The 15,365-nt window shown below is 39.7% G+C and overlaps 1 protein-coding gene across 5 annotated transcripts in view; it reads left to right on the top strand.

The window, feature by feature from the left end:
• The window catches only part of Lypd6 (LY6/PLAUR domain containing 6), a 133,593-nt gene that overhangs the window by 103,912 nt on the left and 14,316 nt on the right, over positions 1–15,365 (top strand). For all 5 annotated transcript variants that reach the window (XM_004651828.2, XM_045148222.1, XM_045148220.1 and 2 more), the window contains one exon: positions 7,352–7,450. In XM_004651828.2, the coding sequence (XP_004651885.1) occupies positions 7,352–7,450 (99 nt within the window). The remainder of the gene's footprint in view (positions 1–7,351; positions 7,451–15,365) is intronic.

Below are 15,365 nucleotides of genomic sequence, written 5' to 3'. Positions count from 1 at the left end.
AAACCATAGGCCTATATCTCTAATGAACTTAGATGTAAAGACCCTGAACAAAATCCTTGAAAACCAAGTTAAATAACACATTATCCACCTTCATCATATAGGCTTCGTCTCAGAGATGCAGGGATGGTTTAACATACAAATGGTCAATTTAATATATCACATAAATAAACTTAACCATAAGAACCACATGATCATCTCAATTGATGGAGAGAAGGCCTTTGACAAAATACAGCACAACTTCTTGGTCAAAACACTGGAAAGAATAGTAATGGAGGGCTTATATCTCAACGCAATAAAGGCTATATATAAAGCTCCTAACGCCCAAATAAGATTTAGTGGAGAAAAACTCAAGGAGTTCCCACTGATATTGGGAACAAGTCAGGGGTGTCAACTCTTACCACTGCTCTTCAACATAGTATTAGAAATACTAGTCCAAGCAGTAAGACAGGAGAAAGACAGAAACAAAAGTGATTTAAATTGGAATGAAAGAAGTCAAATTAGCCCTATTTTCAGATGACATGATCCTATATATAAGTGACCCAAAAGCCTCCATCTCAAAATTTCTAGAGATGATAGATCCTTCAGCAAAGTGACAGGATACAAAATAAATGCAAAAAAATCAGTAGGGTTTCTGTTGCAGTGGACAAAATATACAGAGAAAGAAATCAGTGAGGCTATCCCATTTTCAACAGCAACGAAAAAAATTAATGCCATGCAATAACACTAACTAAGGATGTAAAGGACCTAAATAATGAAAACATTAAAAAAAAAAAAAACCTCAAGAAAGAAATAAAGGAGGACTTGAGAAAATGGAAAGACCTCCCACGCTCCTGGATAGGTAGAATTAATATTGTGAAAATGGCAATTCTACCAAATGCAATTTATGGATTTAACACAATACCAATAAAAATACCAGCATCATTCTTCACAGAGACTGAAAAAATGATCTCAAAATTCATATGGAATGGTAGAAGACCTCGGATATCCAAACATATCCTCAGTTAAAAAAAAAAACAACAAAAAAAAACACCTCTGGCGGTATCACCATACCTGATCTAAAGCTATATTACAAAGCCGTAGTCACAAAAACAGCATGGTACTGGAATAAAAACAAAAACATAGACCCATGGAACAGAATTGGAGACCCAGAACTTAGGTCAATTAACTACAGCTACTTGTTCTTTGACAAAGGTGCCAATAATGTAGACTGGAGAAAAGACAGCATCTTCAACAAATGGTATTGGACAAATTAGATGACCATACATAAAAATCAAGTCCAAATGGATTAAAGATCTCAATATAAGACCTGAAACTCTTCAACTCTTGGAAGAAAAGATAGGAGGCACTCTCCACAATATAGGACTGGGAAAAGACATCCTGAACAAAACCCCAGTAGCCCAGGAAATTAAACAAGAACTCAAACAATGGGATTGCATGAAGCTAAAAAGCTTTTGCACAGACTTACTATAAGCAGAGCCAGCAGATTACCCACTGAATGGGTGAAAATATTTGCCAGCTATACCACTGGCAGAAGCCTAATATCTAGAATCTGCAAAAAACTTTAAAAAACTAAACAATAAAAAAAATCAAACAACCCATTCCAAAAGAAGGGCAGAGAATTGAATAGGGACTTCTCAGAAGAAGAATTACAAATGGCTAACACACACTTAAGAAAATGTTCAACATCCCTAACCATGAAGGAAATGCAAATTAAAACAGCTATGAGATTCTACCTAACCCCAGTAAAGATAGCAAACATGAAAAAAACAAATGAAGGGCCGGAGAGATGGCTTAGTGGTTAAAGTACTTGCCTACAAAGCCAAAGGACCCAGGTTCCATTCCCCAGGACCCATGTAAGCCAGATGCACAGGTGGCACATGCATCTGGAGTTCTTTTGCAGTGGCTGAAGGCCCTAGCGCATTCATTCTCTCCCTCCCTCTCCCTCTCTCTCTCTCTCTCTCTCTCTCTCTGTGTGTGTGTGTGTGTGTGTGTCTGTCTGTCTGTCTCCCTCTTTCTCTGTCAAATAAATCAATAAATAATATTTTTAAAATGTTGGCGAGTATGTTGAAAAATAGGAACACCCATTCACTGTTGATGGGTATATAAGCTGGTATCACCACTATGGAAATCAATATGGAGATTCCTGAAAAGGGTGAATATCGAGCTACCAATAGGCCCTGTTATTCCCTTGCTGGGCATTTACCCTAAAAGCTCTACATCTCAGTTCAGAGATATTTGCTCAATCATATTTATAGCTGCTCAATTCATAATAGCTAAGAACTGGAATCAACCCAGGTGCCCATCATTGGACAAATGGATAACCAATAGGTGGTATATCTGCACGATGGAATTCTATTCAGCAGTAAGAAAAAAATGACGCAATGAAATTTGTAGAGAAATGGCCAAACTTGGAACAGATCATTCTAAGTGAATTCACATAATCACAGAAAGACAGTCATCTCATGGTCTCACTCATCTGCATTTCCTAGCCTGGGTCAGCCCAAGTTGCTGACATACCTGAATGGCATCTTGAGGCTTACACAATAGGGAGGGTAGGGCTTGGGGGAAGGGGAGGGGTGGGGAAGAGGAGACAAAACTGAACCCAAATTGAACTGGTATCATAGAATCCTATATCCTAGAAGAAGGTGTAACCTTCAAGAGGACTTTAGGGGAGCACCTGAATCAAAGGGCCCTGGGGAGGGTGAGATAAAGCTTAACCTTAAAATTGTCCTGTTTATCTTTCTTCTCTGTCCTTTTCTTTTTTCCCTTGGTGCTGGCCTATAACTCCCTGTACCCAGATGTGGTTTACATCCACAATGAGCCATTGATCAGAGAGACCTACTAGATCTCCCAAAACAAACAAGATAGACATCTGTCAAAGCACTTGATTACCCACCAGAGGTTAATGGTAAGACCCTATTGCTGAAGACACCATATGCTATTGGCATGGACCATGGAGAGACCTGGCTGGAATACAGAAGACTGCTAGTCCCCAGACAATTAGCCCATTTAGTGCTTCAAGCCACTACATGAGCTACTGGCACGGGGGTGGGAGTGGGGAGTGGCCAACATCTGCCTGAGAAACTCAGAGACTAAGTGGCTCAGAAGCAAACAACCTTATGTGATGCTCACACAAGTGCAATAGTGGCACACAGCCATGGTAGGTAACCAACTGCTCTTGGATTGGCTAACAGATCCTCTCAGTGAAAGGACACCATATGTGGAACTGGAAAACAGTCAGAATCATATCCAGATAACCATTCTACTTTCCATTATCAAGTTCCCACTCATCTTGGGCTATAAGAGGGTCTACACCCTTTAAATTCTCTCTAAATTAATAATGGTTATCTCATTTAATCAGTAGTACTGACTTCACTCTCCGTTGGAAAATCTGCTTCTCTTTTTCAGATGGGAGCTGAACCCATCTGAGATAAAGGTTAGAGATAAATGACCCAGTGTACCCCACCCCAGCCACAGATGAAGCCACAGAGGAATTGGGGAAATGAGCAAGAGTGCTACTTTCGTAGTGAATCTGATATCAGCACAAGGGTGAAGGAGATAGTCACTGAGGATGCTCAACACCTACCAAACCAGAGATCAAGAGGATCCTAAGTGCCCATCACTGAAGTAGACTTAAAATGTTCCCGATATGCTCAGGGAATTTTGCGGAAGAGGAGGTGGAAAGATTGTTAGAGCCACAAGTTAGAACATTTTGCACAGAGACATTGCCTCTCCCCCATAACTTACTGTTGCCCCCATAATGCATGACCCATAATCCCCATGGGGTTGACCTGCATCTCCAATGAGGAAGGTCTCTTTAGAAAAGGGGCAGGGAGGAAGGGAAGGATGGTACCAACATGTGTTGTTTACATACTAAATATGTCCATGTCTAATAAGAATAAACATATATATTGCTGTTAAGTGGACTGAGAAGAAAGATACAGTTATAAATTGCTCCAATTTTCATATTCAGTTTCCAAAAATAATGGAAACTAATTTGAAAAAATAGTGAAAGTTTGGGTGCATTACACATCAGCATACATTTCTGAATATCTCCTCTCACCACATTTCCAGTAACTGAAGGCCTTTGTCCAAGCAAAAGTTCCAAGAGATGGAAACAAATACCAAATCTTTTCCAGTGCCTTACAAAGTAATTATGGTAGGTTGAACTATGGCTGACCAGGAGAGTTAATGGACAGATTATTTTACAGGAAGTAACTGGGCACTTCAGCATTCCTTTTTTTCTTTACAATCACCATCTCTTGAGGGACCAAGGCCTTATGCCCTGAAATGCAGAGTACTAAGCTTATTAACTCTGTGATCAAGAGCCAAATGAGATTCATTCACAGCTGGGGCCACAACGATCTGAAACTCTGCTTGCCCTGTAATGCTTTGAAGTAACAAAGAAGAAAATAGTACATCTCTTTGGAATCTCTTTTCCTGTTTTTAAAAGAAAAACAAAAAAAAGAAAAAAAAAACCCTCTTTATCAGATGCAGTATCAATTTGCAGACTACTGGAGATAGTTGTTCATCTGTTGACCTTATTTTGGGGCTAAATATTTCCAGAGGGAAGAATTTAACCACTTATTGCATACTATTCTAGGATCAGTCTAGTAAGGTTAAGGATGTTTGGAAAGGCTTGTTACTAGTCAGTGCTATTTATTGATCAGTACTACTTGGTAAGATGTCAATAAAATTTCCTGTAAACAGATACTAAGCTGTAGTGTCTAAGAATGTACCCATATACGGACATGGAGATTTTAATGTAAAGCTTACCAAAACCGAGATCATTTGGCTGTTAGTGATATAGGCAGAAATACTCATTTAGAGATATGTGATTTGAAGCAAGTTTCATTTTGGAATACTTCTGCTTAAGTTTCAGCGTCCTTGGGTTAATTTCAAAGTGAGGGCCTACTTATGTAAGAAATGACAGTATTTAATTTCATATGTCACTAGTCTTGTAAAAGATCATTTTGAAAAGTATATTAATACAGATTTGGGAACACTACAATGTATTAGTGTTTGATTCTCAGTAACTTTGTTCTTAGAGAAGTTGGATCATCAATCTTCATTCAAAGTTTTTAATTTATCTCTTTGATGGGAAAGTTTCCAGGAATAAACTAATCCAACATTCCAGCCAAAAATTGTTTTGGCTGGTGAAAGACAGGTAATATTGGATGCATGAATTAATCACTCTGACTGAAGTGGTATAGTAACTTGCAGGCATAAGCCTTTGTGAATATGATGATATATTTTTTTGAAAAATGTTCTTGTTTTTCAAATTCCTTATACCTTTTATTCCAAAACTCTACTTTGATCATTCTACATCAGATTTTATTAGCTATTTTTAAAATTGTGCCTTGTCAAGTTATTTGTGTATTAATCATTTAAAAAATAATAGTGAGACAGTTTTAATGTATTAAGTATAATTTCCCAAAATATTTTATCAAGTTTTCTAATCATGATATTTACAAACACATAATCTTATTTCAGTGTCCATAAGAATATTGGAAGGCTTTGTAATTTGAGAATGTGCATGTTTTAAATTCTTTAGGCATGTACTTACCAAAGCAATATTTTTCAGTTCAAATATAACTCACTTTGCTAGGTGGTAGAATATGGAGGTATGTAAATTATTCATATTTGTTATACACTATACTGTCTTCTGCTTTATGAAACTTGTGTGGTAGGAGTATGTTTACCCACAATGAAATTTCCTCAGGGGGCTACAGAGGGTGCATGGCTCAGTTGTTTTCCAGGTTCTATGATGATCTATGCCCTAACTTTATTCAGTTCATAAATCTGAGTCACCAACTATTTGGAGGAACTGAGTACTCTCAAATGGTTCCTTAAAAAGGTCCAGGTGACTTGTCCCTTTTAGATATTGTCATAATCAGGACTATGAAGTGTTGCACACAAATACATGATGCGCATCTGTTCTGCAAGGTGAAAACCAAATTTATATCTGAACCATAATTCTGGCCTTAAGCTGCTGCCTCCTCCTTCATTTATTTTTGTTAACATTCTTAATTGGTTCATTTTGGCAAAACTATTTACCCTGCGATGATTATTTCTGCCAGTGGGAGCCACGGGCTCATCCATCTGTGAGGGAGAACAGTTGGCTTCTGCAAATGAACTATTTTGTGGGTTTCAACTAGGCCAGGTAGTTTACAAATTTGAAAAATGCTCAAGTTTTGTTTGTGATAGGCCGAGCTCGGCAAGCCAGGCCGGCTCCTGGTTACAGTCAGCAGCACTGAGCGCACATGGCTGAGCAGAGTAGAGGAAGCCTGGCCTGAGGCTGCTTCTGCACCCCTTCCTCGTGCTGCTGGAAGTCCCTGGAGTGCTGAGCACCCTCCAGAGCCTGGCTCTCAGGAGGCACCTCCACCTGAGCTTCAAGGCATGGCAGTTGTAACTCGGGGATACAGAGGGGATGGAATGGCTCAGAGGGCATTGCTGGAAGTGTGTGTCCCACACCTCTCACCTTATAAATACTCTCACCCACACTGCTGTCGCCAACACCAGGCCAAACCACTCACTTGCAGCATGCATGCCATTTCCAAAGTTTTGTTTTGTCATTTCCAAAGTGGTGCATAATGGAGTAACTGTAACTTCTTGAGTTGGCTTTTGTATGTAATAATAATTTCCTGGAAATTTATTGAACCTGTTGAATACATTAGTTGGTTCCTTCATTTTTATTGCTGTCTAGTCTTCCATAGTATGACTATAGCATGGTTTCTTTAACCATTGGTGGATGTCTGGGTTGTTTGAGTTATTGTAGGTTGAAAATCCTGTATTAAAAGGCTTGGGACCACAGACAGTTCAGATGTTGAATTTTTTTTATTTTTTTTTATTTTGGCATATCTACATTTATGTAGTAAAATACCTTAAAATGGGACAAAAGCCTAAAGACCAAATTTATTTGTTTCATATACACCTCATAAATAACCTGAAGGAATTTTAATGCTCTGACATTTTGATTGAATGGTCTTATGAGGTCAGATATAGTGTTATAGTGACATCAAGTAGGTATTCAGAAGTTTCAGACTTTTTGGAGCATTTTAGATTTCCTATTCTCAGATTAAGAATGGACAACCTGTACAAATAAAATATATTGGATACTTATATACATATCTTTTTTGGTAAAGGTGTAAATGCTCATTTTCTAGGAATCAGTTTCTGGGAAATCTAAGATTGTTGGGTCATTAGGTAGTTCAATGTTTCATTTTTTGACACTTGCAAAATATCTTGAAAATTCTTTTTAAAAAATAAACATATCAAATTCCACAATATTCTGTGCTCAGTCTAAAAAAAAAAAAAAATCAATGTTTTTTTCTCTTGATTTTTTTTGTAGCCACACCATATCCTGGTGGATTTAAATGTTTCACCTGTGAAAAGGCAGCAGACAATTATGAATGCAACCGGTGGGCTCCCGACATCTACTGTCCTCGAGGTAAACTCTCAGTAGAGAGATTGGGGTCCCCAGAGCTGTCACGAGTGAATGGCCTTGAAGCCTTTGGTACAGGCTTGCTGGCACAACTCTCCTAAGGCTCTTACTGGCCCTTGTATGCTGCATGCATAACTTATTCTCAAAGACTGCCAGATGCGAAGAGCCCCATAGGAGTGCTCCCGTTCTTGTGAGACACTTTTGGAGCTCCACAGGCAGTAACTGAAACTTTCCACCCCAGGGCTAGCCAAATGTGGAACAAGGAAAGAACAGGCAGTCTGTTTGCCATTCTTTGAAGCATTAGTCATTGCGTTGTAACTTCCTTCATGTATGAATCGATGCCCACATAAAGATTCCATTTATTGCTTATTCTGCCAAAGACTTACATCTTGACACCACATGAAAGCTAGCCTTCTAACTAAATGTCATTGCTGAATGAATAAAACTCTTAACTGAACTGCTTAAACCATCATCTTCTCTTTGAAGGATGATATGGTACCAATGGAAGCTTGAAATTTTGACCCAAAGGTTCATTTCAAAATAAAGACACACTGGGTCGTTTCTCATTCCATATCAAGCAAAAAAAAAAAAAAAAAGTGTATTTGACTATGGAGTCATGATTAATTGTATGTTTTATTTTGGAGGAAAGTAGATTTATGGGTGGGAGGGATGATGGGGTGTTTTATTGACATATGTTCTAGAAAGTATTTTCTAGAAAGTAGTGTTCTTCCCCACTGATTAAATTCAGCTATTAAAATGACTGAATGAACACCAAATTCATTATTCTTCAACATAATACAAAAGATCTCATGTTCAATCCAAAGAATATTATTCTGCTTTTCAGAGTGGATTGGAAATTGGGAGAGCAAGGAAAACACGATTAAAGACAGGGACTGGAGGGATGGCTTAGCGGTTAAGGCACTTGCCTGCAAAGCCAAAGGACCCAATTTCAAATCCCCAGGACTCACATTTGCCAGATGCACAAAGGAACACATGTGTCGGGAGTTCCTTTGCAGTGGCTGGAAGCCCTGGCATGCCCGTTCTCACTCTTGTTCACTTGCTCTCTCTCTTCATTTCTCTCTCTCTCTCTGACTCTAATAAATAAATAAATTAATTGAAAATTTTAAAAAGACAGACAATGCTTGGCATGTTAATACATGCCTATAGTCCCAGTGCTTAGAAGGCAGAGGTAGAGGATGGTTGTAAGTTCAAGCCCAGCCTGGGAATACATAGTAAATTCCAGGTCAGCCTGGAATAGAGTAAGACCCTACCTCAAAAAAAAAGTAAAAAAACAAACAAAAAAAAAAAACAGCCAGGCATGGTTGTGCACACCTTTAATCCCAGCACTCGGGAGGCAGAGGTAGGAGGATCACTGTAAGTTTGAGGCCATACTGGGACTACATAGTGAATTCCAGGTCAGCCTGGGCCAGAGTGAGACCCTACCTCAAAATAAAATTTTTAAAAAATTGAAAAAAAGACTGATGGCAGCTACCCAAGCCGATACTGTATTTATCAACAGAGTCTCTGCCTGAGATGCCCAGAAGTACATGTGGAATTTCCCAAAATTTCTGAAACCTGTGCCCTACATACTTCAGTGGCTCTCAGACTCTAGCATGATTGTCCTTCCATGGCATCTTGCAACACAGGTTTCTGCTGAAACTCCTCCCCACTCCACCTAAGTATCAGAGTCAGTAGGTTGGAGAAGAGCCAGAGAAGTTGCCTTTCTGAGGAGTGCCAGACCACAGTAAGAACGACAGCTCCACACACAGGGAACCTGCTCCTCAGAGATTAGAGATCTGCATCAGTGATTTTAAATATCTGTGTACGTATATTATATATTATACATTATAGGAATATTCTTATATATTCTAAATATCTATTTAAAGTATGCTAAGGAACAGTAAGAATGAGAACCACTAGAGGTTAATTTACCCAGTAGTACTAGGGCAGTGTCTTCTTGTTTACATTTTTTAAAAAGACTTTAATTTTTTTTATTTTTATGTTTTTATTTGAAAGAGAGAAACAGGCAGAGAGAGAGATGAAATGGGCACACCAGGGCCTCCAGATGCTGAAAACAAACACCAGACACATGTGCCTCCTTGTGCATCTGGCTGACATAAGTCCTGGGTAATCAAGCCTGGGTCTGTAAGCTTTGTAGGCAAGCACCTTAACTACTAAGCCATGTCTCCAGCCCTTCTTGTATACTTTTAAGTGGAGATGTCAGTGGGGCCTTAAAAGATTTCAAAGAAGAGAAGAACATAAAAGCAGTAAAGACTGGCTTGATCACAAGTTAGCTTCCTACCTCCTGGGAAGCCAGTAAGCCCTGCCCTGCCCCTGTGGCCTTCTGCAGTCATCATTGTTCATTTCCAAGCCAGCATTTTCACCTTCTGACTTAGCACTGCAGGATGAATGCTGGGGTAAGTTGCTGATGGGACTGATTGAATCACTGCTTCTCAAATGTGCCTGCAATGAAAACACTGGTGCCTGGGTCCATTCCCAGACATGTGTATTTAACTGGTATGGGGTATGTCTGAGAACAATGATTTTTAAAACCTTCCTGGGGAACTAATATGCAGCAAGACTTGGTTGTTATAAACAGTGACTCTGAGCAAAATTAGAATGGTCTGCTCATATATCCAGCAACTTTTAGATGGGTTCCTGCTTGAACAAGTCTAGCCAGTGAACTTCTAAAACTGGTGATATTGCTATAATATAGTATCTGAGACTCAGTAATTTAGAAATAGGAATTTAATTCTCACTGTTCTAGAGGCAAGGAAGTTCCAAGTCAAGTTCAACAACCTGCTGGTTCAATGTCTAGTGATGGTCTGCTGACTATGCTTCCAACGTGGCACCTTCTTATTGTGTCCTCCAGTGGAGAAGAGTGCTCCATACTTACATAGTATAACACACGGGATGAAAGGAAGAAACCTACCTTTTACAGACCTTTCATAAGTACCCTAATCCCACCTGTTAGGGCTTTGTCCTTATGACTTACCTTGTAAAAGCTCCACTTTTTGATATCATCACACTGATGATTGTTTCAACACATGAATTTTAGGAGACACATTCAGACTCTAACAAAGCATGGCCATGCTCTTCTTAGAATTGACTTAGCCTTGAGGTAATTTAGCAGAGATTATGTCTAGGAAAAGGGATGAATGTAAACTTGGCCTCTCTGCAGACTTGGATATATATCCCTGTCACAGAGAAAAAAGTAAGTGGCCAGAAGCAGTCTGTTTGAATGCCTATCTGGTAAGAGAGAAAGTTCTATCTTAATGCTTTCTTTTGAGATCAGAATCTACCCTTTCAAGGTACCAATACCAAAAAGTATTAGAGAGGTTTTACACAAGGTCTTTAATAAGTTATTTTCCCCCACTTCCCCTCCACTTTTGCCTTTTTGTCCTTCAATCTATAGGGATAAAGGGAAAGCCATGCATTGAGTTCATGACATAAAACAGCCATGCCAGCCCTCTTGGGCAATTATGCTATGAAGACAGGAATCTTGTTTCTTCTTTCTAGGAACAGACAATTGATCCTGGGAGATAAGATCTGACCATATCAAATGTTAAATCCAGCAGGTGACGTTAAGTGCCAAATGAGACAAGGCCTTAAGTACCTTGGGAGTTTAAGGGAAGAAGGGCATTTGGGGATTGAGGGAGCAACCAACATATCATGTACCAGGAAGGCTGCAGCAGCTCTATAACTGATAAGTGAATTTAGGGTGCTTAAGAAAGTGAACCTTCTGGAAGTCACTGAGAGCAGTGGTATGGAGACAGGATTTCCCATGTGTGGCCCAGTGGATGAGGAAAGACCTGACCTGGGAGTACCAACTCGTCTGTCTGTTTCAAAGACTAATAGAAGCAAATACTGAAGCCAGGCTATTTGGGGACCTTTGAACCTTGGGTTAGGGGTGAGGATGTAGATCCTTACCGTGAGAAGAGTTGAAGCCATGTTCAGCCTCTCACTTGACCAGCCCTATCTTCCAATGACTCTTGGATTTTTTCCCCCTCTGTTATCTCTTGACTTTTTAAAAATATACATAGTTTACTTATTTATTAGAAAGAAAGAGAGAGAGAGAGAATGGGCATGCCAGGGCCTCCAGCACTGCAAATGAACTCCAGATGCATGCACCCCCTTGTGCATCTGGCTTATGTGGGTCCTAAAGAATCAGTCTGGGAACCTTTGGCTTTGCATGCAAACATCTTAACCACTAAGCCATCTCTCCAGCTCATCTCTTGACTTTTAACAATAAAAAAAAAATAATAACCATGTTTATTAGATTTTTGCTTTGGTCTGCATAAAACTAACCTGTGACAGCTACAGGACAAACAGTAGGCTTAGTGAGGGTAGCTCAGATGCTCCTGTGGAAAGGCATGCTGGCTTTCTGAAACATTCTTGGCCTTTGGCATATTTGTGTTGTGACATATTTATGTAGGTTTTCATCATTACATGATGTGCAAATAACTTGTTGAAGGTGAAAATTATTCTACATAACCATTTAGTCTTATCTATATGAAGTAAGTCCACATGCCTGGCTGCTTGGGGAATGACTGAATTGCAAGAATTTTTGAACGCTGAGCTCAGTGAAGTAGATAGTCATGGAGTCATGGCATATTGTAGTGGCTGATGCTTATGGAGTCACTTCACCTGCTCTGAATTGTCATTAGGTCCTACATGCCTCAAGAAAGAGTCACCCCAATAGCATGGGGTACCTTTAGCTGCTGCAAGGAATGCACATATTCCTTTCAGAATGTGTGAATAGTTCCTTCTCCATCACATTGCTTTTACCTCTGGTGCTTACAGACTTGATACTCACCCTTAGAAATGAGAAGCAACGATGTCCTCTATAACTGACTTGTTGCACCACACCTTGCCATACCTGCCATTTCCTCACAAACATCTTCCAGGTCTGTTTCCTTTCTTGATTTTGTGAATAAAGGAACCCATTAAAGAACCTGGTGACATAAAGTAAAAGCTGAACATCATGTGAATGCATATGTGACACTTTGGCCCTGACTATTCTCTGTGCCACAGATTATAAGTTCCTTGAGAGAGAAACTGTAAAAGTTGATCAAGAGTCTGTGGAATTAAATGTCATTCAGAAACATTACACTTTTGTAAGAAGGCTCCTTGTGTGGAGGGCACCTAAGCCAAGAATACTGCATTCCTTCACCTGGAAGTAGCCCTGCCTCCCCTTAAGATATTTGAAATCTTGCTGATAGAAAGACAGAAGGAAATCCTAAGCTAGAAAACACATCTTCTTTGGGTTCCAGCTTCCAGGCTACTCACTGTTTTTATGTGAAAATGTACTAGTGAAGATGTCCTAGGTGGCTCTTCCTAGGTCGGCTGTCTGTTGGGTCCCTGGTTCTAGCAGGAGATAAAAATGTGATCCTAGCCCATCTTCAGAGAAGTCGGCAGCTCCACAATGAAGGCTTCTTGATTGTTGTTGCGTGTCAGATAGAGAACAGCCTGGGACAGAAAATCTTTCTTCTTTTATTAAGCTAAGAGTAGATATTATTCTTTCTTTTAGACAATTTTACCTCTGTGATATTAGCCCTTCAAGGCTTTTACCTTTTAAACCAAGATGTCTTTAAATAAAAGAACTCAAGGATTTGTGACTTCCCAGGATAAGGAAATAAAAACATTTACCCATTACGGGATTTCTTTTTCTGATAAGTTCATTTGCGCATTTACAAAGGTGTCATGTCTACTGCTTCTGTCTGCAGTGTAATGAGATAAATTTTAGATAATATGTCTTCTCATTTTACTGTGATATTGCCAAAAGGAGATCTTAGACATCCTCCTGAGGTGAAATAAACCTTACATGTCAAAATGCACAAAAAATAAAGGTCATACATGAACAGCTCATGAAATTTTACCAGGTTAACCTGTTGGATGTCTACTGTCTTTGTGAAGACATAGAACCCCAGAAATCTCTCAGTCATTACACCTCACCCCAGAAAGGTAGCCATGATATGACTACTATCCTTGAGCTTTGTATAATGGACCCACACAGGATATGATTCTTGCTTTCAAACATTGCGAAAGAAATTATGATGTTTTGTGAGCAGTAAACTTAGTCTTTCTCATAAATGTATAGCAGCTCATTTCATGAATACACTTAAAATTGACCTATTCCATTTTGATGAACATTTGGGCTGTGTCTGTTTTTTTTTTTTTTTTTTTAGTTTTTTTAAATTTGATTGTTTATTTTATTTATTTATTTGAGAGTGATAGACACAGAGAGAAAGAGGGAGGGAGAGAGAGAAAGAGAGAGAGAGAGAGAATGGGTGCGCAAGGGCCTCCAGCCACCGCAAATGAACTCCAGACGCGTGCATCCCCTTGTGCATCTGGCTAACGTGGGTCCTGGGGAATCGAGCCTTGAACTGGGGTCCTTAGGCTTCACAGGTAAGCGCTTAACCACTAAGCTATCTCTCCAGCCCTGTGTCTGGGTTTTGAATACCACAAACAAACCTCTTTTGGTACACGTGTGTATGTGCTCCTGTCAGGTCTATCCCAGAAGTGTGATTGCCAGGCATGGGCTTATAAGCATCAGCTTTACTAAATACTGCCCAATGGCTGCATTTAGTGCCTGCACCAATTACACACTCCTTAGCTATGCACACAAACACAGTTTTTGCACAACCTTTCCCACTCTTACTGTTGACAGGAATCATAGAAGCCAGAAGTTAATGACATTTTAAAATGCTAAATATGAATGACCACCAGCCTTGAAGTCCATCCTGAACCTGTCACTTCTTTCTAGTTGTCCTACAAGCTTTGAACTTCAGCTTGTACATCCAAGTCTCCCTGAGACAGCCAGCTGCTCTGCCATGCTTCTCTGCCCTTTGGCAATATTTCTGTTTGGTTACACAGCTTCTCCACCTGTGCTGGTTTGGGATCAGCAGATGCCCTAGAGAAAGCCAGGCACAGAATGTCAGGCTCGACCAAAAGACCTTTTCGTTTCTTTGTTCTTCAAATCCTACCTATTCTTGTAGCTTTCCTGTGTTTTCATCAGACATTTGGTGTCTTAGTTTCATTCTCCTGTTTTAATTTTCTTCTTTGATGAGTAAGAACATTTAAGTTATCCATTTAAGCTAGTATAATTCTTGGAATTATTCTTTTTGTTTTTGTTTTATGGTCTGACTGTAGCTCAGGCTGACTTGGAATTCACTGTGTAGTCTCAGGCTAGTCTCATAATCACAGAGACCCTCCTACCTCAGCCTCCCAAGTGCAGAGATTAAAGGTGTACACCACCATGCCCGGCTGAATTATTCTTTAATTAGAACCATTATGGATTTTTTTTTTTTTTTGAGGTATAGTCTTGCAGTAGCCCAGGTTGACCTGGAATTCACTATTTAGTCTCCATGTGGCCTCAAACTCAGGGCAGTTCTCCTACCTCTGCCCCCTGAGTGTTGGGATTAAAGGCATGTGCCACCATGCCTAGTGACCTTTTTTAAAACAAAAATTCTATTACCTAAATAAAGTTATTGTTACTATTTTTTTTTTTTTGGTACCCTGGGAGGACTGAGCCCACTCTAGTTCATAGTCTTTTTGCCCACATATTTTCTGTTAATACAATGGGCTTTGATGATTTTGTAGTTTGAGTATGAAATGTTCCCAAAGGCTCATGCATTTGAAAAGTTAGTTCCTAGCTGGTAGCACTATTTGGGAAGTTGTGGAACTTTTAGGAAGTGGGGCCTTACTGACAGAAGTGGGATGCTGGAGGTTGGGCCATATGAGTTTCACATGGATCTTGATTCCATCCTGTGGTCTTTGCTTTCTGCTCCACTGAGATGTGAGGAGTCCCAGACATGTACTCCCGCTGCAGAGAACTTTATAGCCTTCCCCTCCATAACACCATTCTCTCTCTTTCTTTCTCTCTCACCATGAGGCAAAAGAAGCCCTTCCTCCCCTAAGT

The sequence above is a fragment of the Jaculus jaculus genome, chromosome 4 (assembly GCF_020740685.1).
Source record: "Jaculus jaculus isolate mJacJac1 chromosome 4, mJacJac1.mat.Y.cur, whole genome shotgun sequence".
Taxonomy (NCBI): Eukaryota; Metazoa; Chordata; class Mammalia; order Rodentia; family Dipodidae; genus Jaculus; species Jaculus jaculus.
The sequence above is the reverse complement of the archived record's forward strand: the minus strand, read 5'-3'. Positions and strand labels throughout refer to the sequence as shown.